The 16102-nt window shown below is 40.5% G+C and overlaps 1 protein-coding gene across 1 annotated transcript in view; it reads left to right on the top strand.

Annotated features, from left to right (window-relative positions):
- snx29 (sorting nexin 29) overlaps positions 1 to 16102 on the top strand; it is a 121952-nt gene that overhangs the window by 45562 nt on the left and 60288 nt on the right. The window contains exon 15 of the mRNA XM_056255418.1: positions 6077 to 6183. Within this exon, the coding sequence (XP_056111393.1) occupies positions 6077 to 6183 (107 nt within the window). The remainder of the gene's footprint in view (positions 1 to 6076; positions 6184 to 16102) is intronic.

The raw sequence follows: 16102 nt of genomic DNA, 5'->3' as shown, positions 1-16102 counted from the left end.
CATCAGCTTCTTGGTCACCACTCTAACCAAGGACCTTCTCCATCGATTGCTCAGTTTGGCCAGGAGCCCAGCTCCTGGAAGAGTCCCGGTTGTTCCAAACTTCTTCCATTAAGGATTATGGAGGCTACTTGCTTCTATGAACCTTCAATGCAGCAGCATTCTGTGTCTTGAAACAATCCTGTCTCTGAGCTCTACATACAGTTCCTTTGACCTCATGAATTGGATTTTGCTCTAATATGCATTTTCAACTGTCAGATCTTTTATTGAGAGGTGCCTTTCCAAATCATACCCATTCAATAGAGTTTGCCACAAGTTACTGTAACTCCACTCGAAACATTGTCACAACCTGGCTCAAGGGTCATGACAAAAGAGGGAACGAGGCAGCATAAATGGTCAAAAGTGATTTATTTAACAAAATAGTTACTAAACATAACTACTTAAATGTGGAAAGTAAAGCTCTGTAACATAAACTCAAAACAAGATTTGGCAGTCGGGATGATCAGGCCATGGTTGACGTCTGGATTGCAGAGAAGGGAGAAGAGAGTGTAGTTTGACCAAGTGGAGCTTTATCTCCCCTGGCTCACAGGTTCCAGGTGCACCCAATCAGCAATCACCTCAATAGAACAAAGATGATTAACAACCACACAGGTATCACTCCCACAGAGAGGCCTCACTGGATCACACAGGGCCCGTCACAACATCTACAAGTGAAATTGAAATGCTCCTGAGCTAAATGTCCCAGAAAAGGTTATGAATACTTATGTTTTTTATTTTTAATAAATTTGCAAAGATGTCACACATCTGTTTTTTGCTTTGTCATTATGGTGTATGGAGTGTAGATTGGTGTGAAGAAAAAAGTAATTTAAAGTAGTTTAACAAGACAGCAACATGGGAAAATTAAGGGGTACAAATACTTTCTGAAGGCACTATATATTTATATTTATTAATATATTAAAAATAAAAACACATACTAAACAAACATTTGAATATTTTTTCTGTGACCCTTAACCGACATCATAGAACCATGAACATGCAAACGTGTCGTTAAATCATTGAAATATTGTTTTAAAGTCTCAGGGGTGCTCCAAGTAAATATTTTACATCTGATCTAGGGGTAAAGTGATAAAATATTTGGGAACCTTTGCTGTATTACAACCAAACAAGAATGACTCCCGAATGACTGAAAGCATCGTCTCACTTTCTCTTCTTGTCATCAGTCCTTGGGACTGACAGACTTAAACTAAAAAAAACTGTCCAGGCACGATGCCAGTGACTTCCCCACCACATTGAAGAACTTGCCTAATGTTGCCTCGTGAGACTGCGCGAATGATGCTTTTTCCCCATTGTTTTTTAGTGGCTGGTTGTTGAAATAATTGATTTGACCTACTTTAACATTTGTCATTAGTCATCTGCAAGTTTATCAGCCGCGGTGCATTTAATTACGGCGAAGAGGCAAATTAATCGTCTGTAGGCTCTGGTCCCTCTCATGGGGAGGGGGATTTCCCTTTACCGCTGTCAGGACTATTACCATAATAATGAAAAGCAATTAGATTGACTTTTAGAAATGGCAGTCAATTATACTGACTGGAACTAGATTGTCGAGTGTCCGATAAAGTAGCGTTCCGCTAATAAAAACAAGCACCCCCACCACCCCTCTCACTTAAGCAAGACAGGATGAGCTAAATAACCCAAAAGGACCGGTTTAGGGACACACTGTCTAGCTCGAGACTTCTTTAAAGGCTAGACAGTGTTTGTGCCGACTCTGGCCATCAATGAATATGTCATTCATGGCTTATATTAGGGCTATTAAAGTGTAGGGGAGGATGATTTGAATCCTCATTATGGCCTCTAGCTTATGATGTTTTCAGAATTTCAAGATTAATGAGCCACAACAAGGCTGGTTCCATGTTTTCAGTGCAGACGACATTATCAGGTCAAGTTTCTTAAGATAATAGCTTTGATCTTAATGTGAATAATGAGGACTTTTATTTCTAACACACAGACAAGTAATCGCTTTTAAATTTATACTAAAAGAACAGTACAAGTGTATCTAAAGTGAAGTCGGAAATCGAGGGTGATATTATCAAGTCTTCTTCCTAATGTTTAGAAGATTTTTACTTGGGCTGTATATGCTTCAATAGCAAAACTGAAATTTGTTCTGTTTGATGTACTCCATTACACATTATTCAGAGATTTATAAATGGTCATGTTTATGCAAATGATCAAGCTTTTTTAAGCTCAATTTGTAAATACATTTTTTTTAACCAAAAATGCATTTGTTTTTGTTTGTTCATTGCATATTTTCTATTTTCTATTACCAATCCAGAAAAGCATGAGGATTCTTACAAGGAAGCCATTGGCAGATAATAAGCTAAATCAGGCCTGATTATTTTAACCGTAGTGCTAAAAAAGGGGATTCCTTGATCAAACACTGGCCGCTTTCCATCTCCTTATGATTCATTGTAGGGCATAAAATTACCATATTGCTCAGTAATCTCTTTCAGTTTCTTCAATTAAAATTTACATATAAAATTGTTGATGTTGGATATAAATTATTTATATCCATGAATACATACACGCACAAAAGTGTATAAATGTATAGGGTCAATGAGATTTTTTTTTTTAAGGACTTCATACTATTATTCAGCAAGGAAGCATTAAATTGATCAAAAGTGACAGTAAAGACATTTATAATGTTACAAAAGTTTTGTTTAAAATAAATGCTGTTCTTTTGAACTTTCTATTTATCAAAGATTCCTGAAAAAAAAGTACTGTGTCGTGGTTTCCATAAACCAACATAGTAATAATAAGAAATCATTCCCGAGCACCAAATCAGCATATTAAAATGATTTCTGAAGGATCACGTGACACTGAAGACTGAAGTAATGACTGCTGAAAATTCAGCTTTGCCATCACAGGAATAAATTACATTTAAAAGTATATTAAAACAGGAAACATTTATTTTAAATTGTAATAAAAATTCACAATATTACTGTTTTAACTATATTTTATCAAATAAATACAGCCCTGAGCAGGGTTTTTTCAAAAAGAGATTTTTTATCAAAAAGAGATTTTTTTTTTCAAAAACATAAAAAGATAGATAGATTAGAAAACCGTCTCTAACATTTTTCCAAGTAGTTTTTGCCTTATCACATTCTGTAGGATGTGTGACATTGGTATTATTATTATTGTTTATGCATTAATTGATATATATTATACATTTCAGATGTCTGCTCTTAAAGGACATGATTACACAGCAGATAACTTTTCTTTGATGCTGGGAAAAAAGCAGCCAGTGATACAGCAGTTTACTTTATATTTAGATTTAGAAATTACCTCAAGAATTTTATTTTATTAGAAAAAAATGTTAACAACAGCCATGACGGCCTCAAAACCGCACAAAAATATTAACCCATTGGAGTACCTTAACTGAAATAGAGATCACATCAAATACATCAAATAGAGAAGCAGAACATCTCAGTCTGTGCTTGTTCTGTCTTTTGAGTCAACTATTGTTGATTGTGGAATGTCGGTTCAGAAGATTGTAAGCAAACTTGCTCTATAAAACCTCTGTGTTTGCCCTCTCCAAGGTGCAACGAGTGTTTGGTATGCAATTTCACGTCTGGGCGTCAAATTGACTGCGTCCTGTACTTAGTAGAGATCGCTCGCTGATGGAATGATACGCTGTTGTTATCTCAAGCTGTCTCACAGGAAGCGACTGCTGCATGATGGGAAAATGGATGGAGATTACTTTGATCAACACTCTCATTAACTCTTCTTTTTTTCCCCTTCAGCACGTAAACAGACTAATTTTGCATATGTCTGTCAAAGCCACTTTCAATCGCTCACAAGTAGCTAAGATGCTCAGACTTATTTTTTTCTCTTCTTGAGATACAAGTTCTCTGAGAACTTTTGGACAGAATTGGGGATTATAAAAAGACCTGATACCTTCTGAACTTCGTAAAGAAAATATTAAAAAAATCATGATAACCTACATCTCCGTATGAGGCTCTCAGGGCAGCCTAGACCGAAACAATCTATTCTTCAATTTGGAGAGCTTTTGTTGTTGTTTTATCTTTACAGTTATTACAACTTATCTAATGCCCCAAAACAAAACAAAATTCCTAACATGCCGCAATCAATAGGAAGGCAACATAAATGAGGTCCACCACCGCTATAGATATCCTCCTGTTTGGCATAACAATTAAATAGGAGTTTTGCTTTCACATAGAATACTCGGTAACACTTTACAATAAGGTTCATTAACTAATGTCAGCTAATGTATTAACTAACATGAACTAACAATGAGCAAAACATTTGTTACAGTATTTATTAATATTTGTCAATGTTAGTTAATAAAAATACTGCTGTTCTTTGTTTGTTCATGTTAGTTCACAGTGCATTAACTAATGTTAACAAATACAACCTTTGATTGTAATAACGTATTAGAAAATGTTGAAATTAATATTAACTAAGATTAATAAATGCTGAAGAAGTATAGTTCATTCTTAGTTCATGTTAACTAAGGTAGTTGACTAATGGTAACTAATGAACCTTATTGTAACGTGTTACCGAATACTCTTACATACAGAGATCGCATAAGCAGTTATTACTTTTTAGAAATTTTATAGTTTTATGTTTATTTTTCTAAACTTAAATGAATTCTTACACATTAAATAGTCTCATCAACAAGTATCTAATGTCAACTGTGATTGACAGTAGATTGCTTGCTGCCTTGTAATCCCATATATAATGTAAAATCTGCCGTGACATGCCTAAAAACTTTTTTTTTTTAATGATCTTGCACAGCATTAACTCTTGTACGTAGATGCCCCGTTTCCCACGGTGTAATAAACTTCACACACAACAATTATACATAAATGCATTTATTATTAATAGTTCCAGACATGACTGTGGTGGACTGAAAACAAGTGGAGCTGCACATTGGCAGCAGTTTCAGTGCAGTCCACTCTTGCTGACAGTAGTGGTGTGTGAGTTAGTGGGATGCGTAGACTATTGGCAGAGCACTGATAAGACTCAGAGCTGAAGTGGCTGGTGTCTGTGTGCGGGTGAGCTGATAATATTCAGGATTGTTGACTTGTACTCCATAGACTTATTCACAGCTTTATGACAAACTTTTTAGCTGAGCACCACCTCCTCATCTCTATCATTTTAACCCCAGCAGATCCATACCCTCTGGAGCCTTTGTGTGCGGATCTCCACGATTCTGATGATCAAGCCACCCTTTATCAGGCGGTTGGTGTTAGGATGTGTTCACACTAGGCTTTCAGCATGGAAAATTGCTTCTGACCCGACTAAGAACATCGGCGACAGTCAATTTGTGATTTTTTTACATCCTCTATTGGTCAAACATCTTTTTGCTTTTCACAAAAGAAAACTTTTTGCATCTAATTTTGTTTATGGTCTGGAAATATCCGGATTTTCTTTCTCCTTTGAGAATTAAGAAATGAGAGAGTCTAACAGCTGTTCTGTTGAAACTCGGCCAGGTCCGGGGTTGCGTTTTTCTTATTGCTTTCCTCGTCTCTGCTGTCCTGTGGCGCCTCTAGCAACATTTGTGTTGTGAAAATTGCAGATTTTAATTGAGTTTTCAATTGGTGAAAGATTCTGTTTTGCTGCTTATGAACTCAACGGATCTCAGCCTTCACAGGCAGCTCCCCTGAAACTAGATTACACTGGATTTAAAGGCTACAGCTCCGCGGCACTGGAAGAAGCCCAAGTTTGTTGGTGTGAACAACCAGGATCTCAGATTTGATTGTTTTTCACAAACTTTTACAAGACATAATCATATAAAGGAAATAACTGATTCTTTATATCTTGCCGTAAAGCTGAAGTGAGACATTTTTCCACCTCTAGTGGCACCAAATTGCTGGTTGCAAAAATAATTGTTTCCACTCATCTTATACTGCAACTTCTAACACTCGTCTTCCATTGTATATCTAACAGTTAGTCCCTTGCCAAACTCATGCCATTGGTTGTGCTGGAAGACTACCATTTATTTACTTATATTTTTTTCATTTGATTGCACCTCCTAATGTGTCTTACATTTTGTTCCTAGCATTGACCATTCAAAGGAATTGTGATGGTCCCCCTCCAGCCCCCCAAAACCGGTCCGTGGCTGATACAGAGGAACTGGCTGCCACCTATGAGCGTAAACTCATCGAGGTGAGTACTAAAGCTTCATTAGCAAGCAACACTTGCCCTTTCCTGCTGTAACCTCAGTGTCATGTAATGTAAACCATCACTTACCACTTCAAATTTCAGTAAACTGGTTCAATAATCAGGGCTCGACAAAAAGGACTGCACGATGGCATGGGGCTAGTGTGAACGACGCTCGGGACAGTTGATGGACATGTCAGGACGTTATCGGCACGAAAGTTTATAATTTGCATGTGTTTTCAAGCCTTGCCAGTTTAAATATAAATTTAAATATAATAATATTATGCTCAAGAAGACGCAAAAGAGAACTCAATTCAGTACTCGGGCGCTGGGTGAGAAGTTTAGTGCATGCCCAGAAAGCCTCTTCTCAGACTGAGTCTGAGTCTTTTGGCATTTGAACGGACAAATTTATAAAAAAATATTTCAAAATACCCGTCTTGGAGAGTATCTTCGTAAACACAGTCGGTTATGTCTAAAGTGAACGTAAACAGTTGAGAAATAAAATGCACGTTTAACACTATATTCAATCCGGGCATTAGGTCTTAAAGTGACAGCAGTCTAATATAAATGCTGCTGTCAAACAACAAAGGACAAAGAAAAAGATCTCTAACTGCTTTCGACTGAATAACTTTTGTAACTTTAATAAGGATTAATCTATATTTAATTTATACAGTGAAGACTGTTGTTAATAACTGTGTTATTTTACATTTGAAAACCCTGAAAAGCACTTTATTTCATTTGTATGTTTATTCTATTATATTTATTTGTGCTGTTGGTCATAAGTTGATTATTTGGTTATATTTTAACACTGACTGTTTACTTGTCTTTTATGATATTTGAAATTTATATTAGGTAGGCTAGTAGTTTTTGCTGTGGTATCAAAAATGGAATCGAGAATTGTGAAGTTTCGCTGCTCTCTGAAATTTGTTGTCATAGCGTTATTTATTTAGTTTGCATGGGTCAAATGCAATGAAAACAAACAATTTAAAAAAAAATTTATTTATTACTTTTTTTATGGTGGGACCAAATGGGCAAGTAAAACTTTTAACCACTGGCCCTCAGAAAGAAATCCTTAGTGTTGAGCCCTGATAATGTCATTGATGACTTTTAAAAAATGGTTTCGATTTCTGGTAGCTTTGTGTGTGTGATTTCTGTGAAAGGTGAAATGTATAGATTCAAAATTACTTACCGTACTTTAAATGCAGTCTAAGTTCATTTTGAAACCTGTGACTGTAATTTGGTGTAAATGTGCTGAGTCATATTGACTTGTCGAACAGAACTGGCTGGACATATATAACGAAGGTTGAAGGAATAATTCATAGAGTATATAGGGTTTTTCCTGGTTAAAAATGATCTTCTGTGGTATTTATACTCCAAGACCTAATGCACAGATCATTTGACATACAGTATCAGATTGTTTTTTTCCGTCCATTGGTATGGTTATCTCTATTAGTCAGATTCAGTCGTGCTTTTTTATTACGCTTGTCAATTCAGAAACTTTGTAATGTGTAGTTAGCAGCATGAAAATATAAATTAGCTTTATACAGAAAGCGGGTAAAGATTGCTGCCATTTATAATCACTGAAGTCAATTACAACACAAGGTACACAAAGCTGCACTCTTGCGAAAACTCCCATTATAATCAATGAAGCTGTCTACGCTGTGCAATCTCTCATTGATATAGCATTTATACTTTGATGGTTATAATGAAAGGTTTCGTTAGCTTGCAGAACTCGCACTGAAAATTCTGATTGCCCGTTGCGTTCACTCGCTCAACAGATGTGTGTGATTGGCTACAAAGCTCAATGCTGCAAAAACATGTTGTAAATAGAAACCTTTGACGCTTTACACAAACACTCACAGGAGAGTTTTATAGCAGCCGACTATCACAGAGTACCGCTACTGCAGATATCGTCACATTAAATGATCAAATAAATCTTTGATGGCCGCCAAAATATTTTGAATGAAGGGAAACCACTGTCTATGCTGTAATAGCTTCATATTCTGCTTATATTTTGGCTGGAGTATGTTTTAACTTTACAATAAGTTAACTTTACAGTAGTGTGTCCTTTTGAGCATGTAATTTATTTATGGGCCCTTTTGCAAAGCTGTCTGACTCAATTGGGTTTTTCAAAACATGGATGTGAGGGCTGCTGCCTTGTCTTTTTAAATGTACACATACAGAGCTCTGAAGGCTTTATTTAAATTTTGTTGTCAAGCAGGCATCCCTTTTTGCTCCTACCTGAATATGTAAAAGAGTTGCAATTTTTTCTCTGGTGACAAATTTAGGATATTTATTTCAGTTTCCACAAGAGCAGCAATGAATATAGACCATATGGAAGATTTATTACATCTGTGGCGTATTTATTTGGCTAAATTAATATTTTTAAAGTTCCGCTGCTACACAAACTAAGAGCAATGGCATCTCGACCGCAGTTGTGAGTTACTATGTGAATTGATATAAAGACCTTTGTGTACATCTCTAAATCTGTTTAAATGATTGATTTCTCCATCCTGCTCCACCACAAGCTTTCAGTCGAGTCCGTTCTGGTATGTTTCACTTGTGCCAGAAGTGTGTAAGTGCGTACTTACATCACCTTAAATGCATTAGATGATTTGAAGATGTCATCATTCTTCTGAAGTAGCACCAAAGGAGCTTCTTGTCTTCTCTCTCTCTCTCTGTGTAACCCACACACTCCCTCTCCTAGTCTTCATTCAAATTATCACTGTGGAATACTGTTCTTCTGTCTTGGATGTCGTAATACTATCACACACCAGTTAATGGCCCTGTGGGACTGCAGGCACAGAAATGTTTCAGACTGCATGTTTTGCTCTGAGCTCCTGTGCTGTGACCTCAGATGGACTGTGGAAAATAATGGAATATACTGCAAGTATGCACAATCAAGCAAGTTTTTTAAATGTTTTAAAATAAAGTACATACAAATATTAGAATATATATATTTTTAAATAATCTTTGTTGCTCTTATCGTTTACATGCCAGTGATTACCAATGACTTCCTAAGGTTGATGACTTCTGCTGTCAGTTTAATATGATGCCCTTTATAAGCCTGCTAAAATGCGAGTGATTACATCAAAGTGCTATTTAAGCTTCTTCAGGATAAAGAGGATATTTCTCAGCTGTGACGTATAACAGGCACAAACAATGAGTGAAATTTGTAGACCTGATGCCCTTTGTAAAAAACCAAGCAAAGTTGGCCTACTGTATGTCCTGTGTTTCCAAGATCAGGTAGAAACACATTCACAGAAAATGTGCACTAAGTGAAGTAAGCATAGTGCTTTGGTGGAAAAAGTCTGACAAATAAAAAGGATAGTTCATCCAAATATGAAAATTGTCATCATTTACTCACCCTCATGTCATTCCAAAGTTGTATGCATTTCTGAACACTAAAGAAGATATCTTGAAGTATGTTGGTAACCAAACAGTTTAGGTCGGGAACCAAAACGGTTTTGTTACTAAAATTCTTTAAAATATCTTCTATGTTCCACAAAAGAGAGAAAGTCATACAGATTTGTAAAGACATGAGGGTGAGTAAATGATGACAGAATTTACATTTTTGGGTGAACTATCCCTTTAATTGGAGAAAAATAATTATCTGGTTAAACAGATGAACAACACAAGTGACAAGTAGTTGAATTCTTTAGTACTATGATGGCACAATTCTGGACTGGGTTCACAGAAATCTTAAGAAAAAAAATTAAAGTTCTTAGGAAAATTTTAAGAACTTCGTAAGGGAGTGCAATTCTTAAAAGAAACATCCTTTGTTCGTTCGTTTAAATAATCTTAACATCTTAAGAGAAAAGAACATTGAGAAACCCTTTTATTTCTGCAATACAACATATTTTAACAGTTTTTCTTATTTTCTTATTTAAAGCTGCAATGAAATTGCATACTACTATATAGTAGGAAGTATGTGATTTCGGATGCAGCCATTGTTACGTGTGTACCTTACTACTTCTCACCGCTGATTCCTGATGGTTTAGACTAAAGGACAATTATTCAGAGTCGCCCCCCTGTCGATTCAAAGAATAGTACAACTGCGAGCACGTCAAATATAAATGCCTTGTCCATTTGAGGCTCCTGCTGTGGAGCCAGTTGAAAGCATATTTCACGCTTGAGACCTCTTGGAGGTCTTTTGAAGTCTGGAGAACTGTTCTGTTTCAAGCAGGAGAGGTCCTAGTAATGACAAGAACTGCTGAAAATCCCTCTTTGATCTGAGTCTTCATTAGGGGTGTGATGTATGATCACTACAGGGTTAGCATGTTTACTGAACTTCCGGTCTAGTGTCTTCACTCCTGAAGGTGTCTTAAAGAGGGCTCTGACCGCTGGTGGTCAGTGTGTTGGGAGAGGAATATCTTTACAGCCACTGCTCCACCACTCCAGGCAGGCTAATGGCTAGTCCAGTCAGGTATTTAGTGTAATATAGAAAGATTGTGTGAATTTGAACCAGTGTCATGTCAGACTCTCTGAGGCATTACATTCAGACCACAGTCCTCATCCACTCTACTATCCGCATGTTTTTCACTTGCACGCTCTCTTTCATTCTTATTCTTTAAGGATCTCATTCTCATCTGACTCATATTTTGTTGGTGGTTTTATTTTGGAAGCATTCACTGATGGCTTTTTAGAACAGCATGTGGCACATTAAGTAGGTAGTCATTAGGGCTATAGGCCCTAGGAGAAAACAAAAACCAAACAGCAATTGTGCCATTCTGAAGTGATAAAGTAATGGCTGTCGTATTGGTAGGCCTGGTCTTTGTATTTACCCTTTTCACATTTCTAAGAAGTGGAAGTCATCATACACTCTTAAAAATTAATGTTCTTTATTGCCATTAATGTTTCCATAAATAACCTATAACTTCCATGGAGCAAATGTTCTATATAGTGGAGATTTAAAAAAATATATATTTTTCATTTTTACGATTACCTGCAGGTGTGTGATGGTAACTTTTAATTGATTCACTCTAAGAAAAAAAAAGGTTATTTTAAGAACTGCTTACTGAAAGTTTATTTTACGGCATTGCTGTGAAAACTCCCTTTTCAGAGTTGCCAGGTCTTCGCAACAAAACTGACCAATCAAAAATGGCCCATAAATATCCTACGGGAGGTGGGTTGGAGTGTGAAAAAAAAATTCAATCCACGGCAACAATTTAAAAGAAACCCAATTCCACAGGATGTTACCCCTTATGTAACCTTTATTTTTAAGAGTGTAGTTGGGTAAACGTCTATAGTGGTGAACAGAAATTACAAGAAGTATCATTTTTGTGTTCCCATTTGTCCTAATATCAAAAGAAAAAATCCACAATAGTATTCTTAGGACTTTCTAAAAAAGAGGAAAAAAAATAGAGAGATTGATTACGTTGGTCAGAAAACAGAAAGATATAAAATTAGTTGTCACTCCCTCAGTTGCTGTACTAGAAACACTCACGCTGCAGCGTTAACCAGTATAGTGTTAAATGTACATTCAATTTTTTGAAAATGAAAATATGACACGTGGACGTGGGTGTGCCTCTGATGGTCTTTAATTTGAAATACGAATTAAAATAGATTACCATGTCCATGGGGTGTGGAGTCCTTGTTGTGATGGTGGAATTAAAGATTGTGTCGTGCTGAGTGCAGTAGGTCCAGAGACACTGGGTCTGGAGGTCATTGCCATGGAGGTGTTGCGTCTGTGTAGCGGCCACCTGTGACCATCAGGACACCTTGTGCACAGGGGACACTGGTCTCAAGTACTTCGTAGCTGTGACCCGCCTCATAGCACCACCTGCTCACATTATACCATCTGGGTTTGGGATAAAATGAGAGTCATGATGACATTGACCATATAGTGAGAAATACATTAGGAATATTATAGTATGTTGATGTATCGCTGGCAAAGATCTCTGCATTGTAGACTTCACTCAGTGTAGGCCGGGGACCTTCTAATGTGATTTCTTGTTCAAATTTGGTTGCTATATGGCATATCTAAATGCAAGTAATGATATACACTCACCGGCCACTTTATTAGGTACCCCATGCTAGTAACGGGTTGGACCCCCTTTTGCCTTCAGAACTGCCTCAATTCTTCGTGGCATAGATTCAACAAGGTGCTGGAAGCATTCCTCAGGGAGTTTGGTCCATATTGACATGATGGCATCACACAGTTGCCGCAGATTTGTCGGCTGCACATCCATGATGCGAATCTCCCGTTCCACCACATCCCAAAGATGCTCTATTGGGTTGAGATCTGGTGACTGTGGAGGCCATTTTAGTACAGTGAACTCATTGTCATGTTCAAGAAACCAATTTGAAATGATTAGAGCTTTGTGACATGGTGGAAGTAGCCATCAGAGGATGGGTACATGGTGGCCATAAAGGGATGGACATGGTCAGAAACAATGCTCAGGTAGGCCGTGGCATTTAAACGATGCCCAATTGGCACTAAGGGGCCTAAAGTGTGCCAGGAAAACATCCCCCACACCATTACACCACCACCACCAGCCTGCACAGTGGTAACAAGGCATGATGGTTCCATGTTCTCATTCTGTTTACGCCAAATTCTGACTCTAACATCTGAATGTCTCAACAGAAATCGAGACTCATCAGACCAGGCAACATTTTTCCAGTCTTCAACTGTTCAATTTTGGTGAGCTCTTGCAAATTGTAGCCTCTTTTTCCTATTTGTAGTGGAGATGAGTGGTACCCGGTGGAGTCTTCTGCTGTTGTAGCCCATCCGCCTCAAGGTTGTGCGTGTTGTGGCTTCACAAATGCTTTGCTGCATACCTCGGTTGTAACGAGTGGTTATTTCAGTCACTGTTGCCCTTCTATCAGCTCGAACCAGTCTGGCCATTCTCCTCTGACCTCTGGCATCAACAAGGCATTTCCGCCCACAGAACTGCCGCTCACTGGATGTTTTTTCTTTTTCGGACCATTCTCTGTAAACCCTAGAGATGGTTGTGCGTGAAAATCCCAGTAGATTAGCAGTTTCTGAAATACTCAGACCAGCCCTTCTGGCACCAACAATCATGCCACGTTCAAAGTCACTCAAATCAACTTTCTTCCCCATACTGATGCTCGGTTTGAACTGCAGGAGATTGTCTTGACCATGTCTACATGCCTAAATGCACTGAGTTGCCGCCATGTGATTGGCTGCTTAGAAATTAAGTGTTAACGAGCAGTTGGACAGGTGTACCTAATAAAGTGGCCGGTGAGTGTATAGTTGTAATCGAAATTATTCAACCCTCATTGCAAATCAGGTTTATTGGCAAAATTTACAGACTTTCAGCTGTTTGCAATGAACAAATTAACATAAGTAATTGAAATCGCTCAACACAACAAATGTTTCAAGTGGTTTCCTGAAAATCAACTGAAAATGCAACTTTTGATGACTTCTGCAGTCTCAAAATTATTCAACCCCCTGAATAGAATCCCTCACAACAGCATTGTATAAATATTTTTATACCACGGGGCTGTTGAATGCTTGAATTTGATTGGTTGACGAACATTAGAAGGCATGCAATTATTTTCAAGGAAACGCCACATTAGGTCCATATCACTTCGCCAAATGATTTCAGTTACGGCCTACAACAGCAAAGGAACCAAAACCCACAACTAGACTGACCAAACAAAAAAAATGTATTAAACAATAGGATAAAAAAAAACACGAATTCTTGTCAATTTTTTTTGCCCAAAATGTTTGTTTCATTATGTATTTTGAGTACCCGAATGACCCTAGGAGCTATGTTGTCTGGGGCTTTATGCCCCTGGTAGGGTCTCCCAAGGCAAACAGGTCCTAGGCGACGGGTCAGACTAAGAGCGGTTCAAAAACCCCTTATGATGAACAACAATACAAGGACTGTGATGTCGCCCGGTATGGCGCAGCCGGGGGCCCACCCTGGAGCCAGGCCCGGGGTTGGGGCTCGTATGCGAGCGCCTGGTGGCCGGGCCTCTCCCCACGGGGTCCGGCCGGGCTCAGCCCGAAGGAGCGACGTGGGACCGCCTTCCCGTGGGCTCACCACCTGCAGGAAGAGTCGTAAGGGGCCGGTGCAGAGAGGATCGGGCGGCAGTCGAAGGCGGGGGCCTCGACGACCCGATCCCTGGACACGGAAACTAGCCTTAGGGACGTGGAACATCACCTCGCTGGCGGGGAAGGAGCCTGAGATCGTGCGTGAGGTTGAGGGTTCCGACTAGAGATAGTCGGGATCACCTCTACGCATGGCTTGGGCTCTGGAACCACACTCCTTGAGAGAGGATGGACTCTTCACCACTCTGGAGTTGCCCATGGTGAGAGGCGACGGGCTGGTGTGGGTTTGCTTGTAGCCCCCCAGCTCAGCCGCCATGTGCTGGAGGTTACCCCGGTGAACGAGAGGGTCGTTTCCCTGCGCCTACGGGTCGGGGATAGGTCTCTCACTGTCGTGTGTGCCTACGGGCCGAACGACAGTGCAGAGTACCCGGCCTTCTTGGGGTCTCTGGGAGGAGTGCTGGAAAGTGCTCCGACTGGGGACTCCGTCGTTCTACTGGGGGACTTCAACGCTCACGTGGGCAGCGACAGTGACACCTGGAGGGGCGTGATTGGGAGGAACGGCCCCCCCCCGACCTGAACCCGAGCGGTGTTCAGTTATTGGACTTCTGTGCTAGTTACAGTTTGTCCATAACGAACACCATGTTCAAGCATAAGGGTGTCCATCAGTGCACGTGGCACCAGGACACCCTAGGTCGTAGGTCGATGATCGACTTTGTGGTCGTTTCATCTGACCTGCGGCCGTATGTCTTGGACACATTAGGGTGAAGAGAGGGGCGGAGCTGTCAACTGATCACCACCTGGTGGTGAGTTGGATCCGATGGCGGGGGAGGAAGCTGGACAGACACGGCAGACCCAAGCGTACTGTAAGGGTTTGCCGGGAACGTTTGGCCGAATCTCCTGTCAGAGAGATCTTCAACTCCCACCTCCGACAGAGCCACTACCGGATCCCGAGGGAGGCTGGAGATATTGAGTCTGAGTGGACCATGTTCTCCGCCTCCATTGTCGAAGCGGCGGCTCGGAGCTGTGGCCACAAGGTCTCCGGTGCCTGTCGAGGCGGCAATCCCCGAACCCGGTGGTGGACACCGGAAGTAAAGGATGCCGTCAAGCTGAAGAAGGAGTCCTATCGGGCCTGGTTGGCTTGTGGGACTCCTGAGGCAGCTGACAGGTACCGGCAGGCCAAGCGGACTGCAGCCCGGGTGGTTGTGGAGGCAAAAACTCGGGCCTGGGAGGAGTTCGGTGAGGCCATGGAGAAGGACTATCGGCTGGCCTCGAAGAGATTCTGGCAAACTGTCCAGCGCCTCAGGAGAGGGAAACAGTGCCCTACCAACGCTGTTTACAGTGGAGGTGGGCAGCTGTTGACCTCAACTGGGGATGTCGTCGGACGGTGGAAGGAATACTTCGAGGATCTCCTCAATCCCGCCGTCACGTCTTCTATTGAGGAAGCAGAGGCTGGGGGCTCAGAGGTGGACTCGTCCATCACCCTAGCTGAGGTCACCGAGGTAGTCAAGAAACTCCTCGGTGGCAAGGCACCGGGGGTGGATGAGATCCGCCCTGAGTACCTCAAGTCTCTGGATGTTGTGGGGCTGTCTTGGCTGACACGCCTCTGCAGCATCGCGTGGCGGTCGGGGACAGTGCCCCTGGGATGGCAGACCGGGGTGGTGGTCCCTCTTTTTAAGAAGGGGGACCGGAGGGTGTGTTCCAACTACAGGGGGATCACACTTCTCAGCCTCCCTGGGAAAGTCTATGCCAGGGTACTGGAGAGGAGAATACGGCCGATAGTGGAACCTCGGATTCAGGAGGAACACTGCGGTTTTCATCCAGGCCGTGGAACACTGGACCAGCTCTATACCCTCTACAGGGTGCTGGAGGGTTCATGGGAGTTTGCCCAACCAGTCCACATGTGCT

The sequence above is a fragment of the Rhinichthys klamathensis genome, unplaced genomic scaffold (genome assembly GCF_029890125.1).
Source record: "Rhinichthys klamathensis goyatoka isolate OS25496 unplaced genomic scaffold, OSU_Roscu_1.1 h1tg000121l_1, whole genome shotgun sequence".
NCBI lineage: Eukaryota > Metazoa > Chordata > Actinopteri > Cypriniformes > Leuciscidae > Rhinichthys > Rhinichthys klamathensis.
This window is presented reverse-complemented; position numbering and strand designations above follow the sequence as displayed.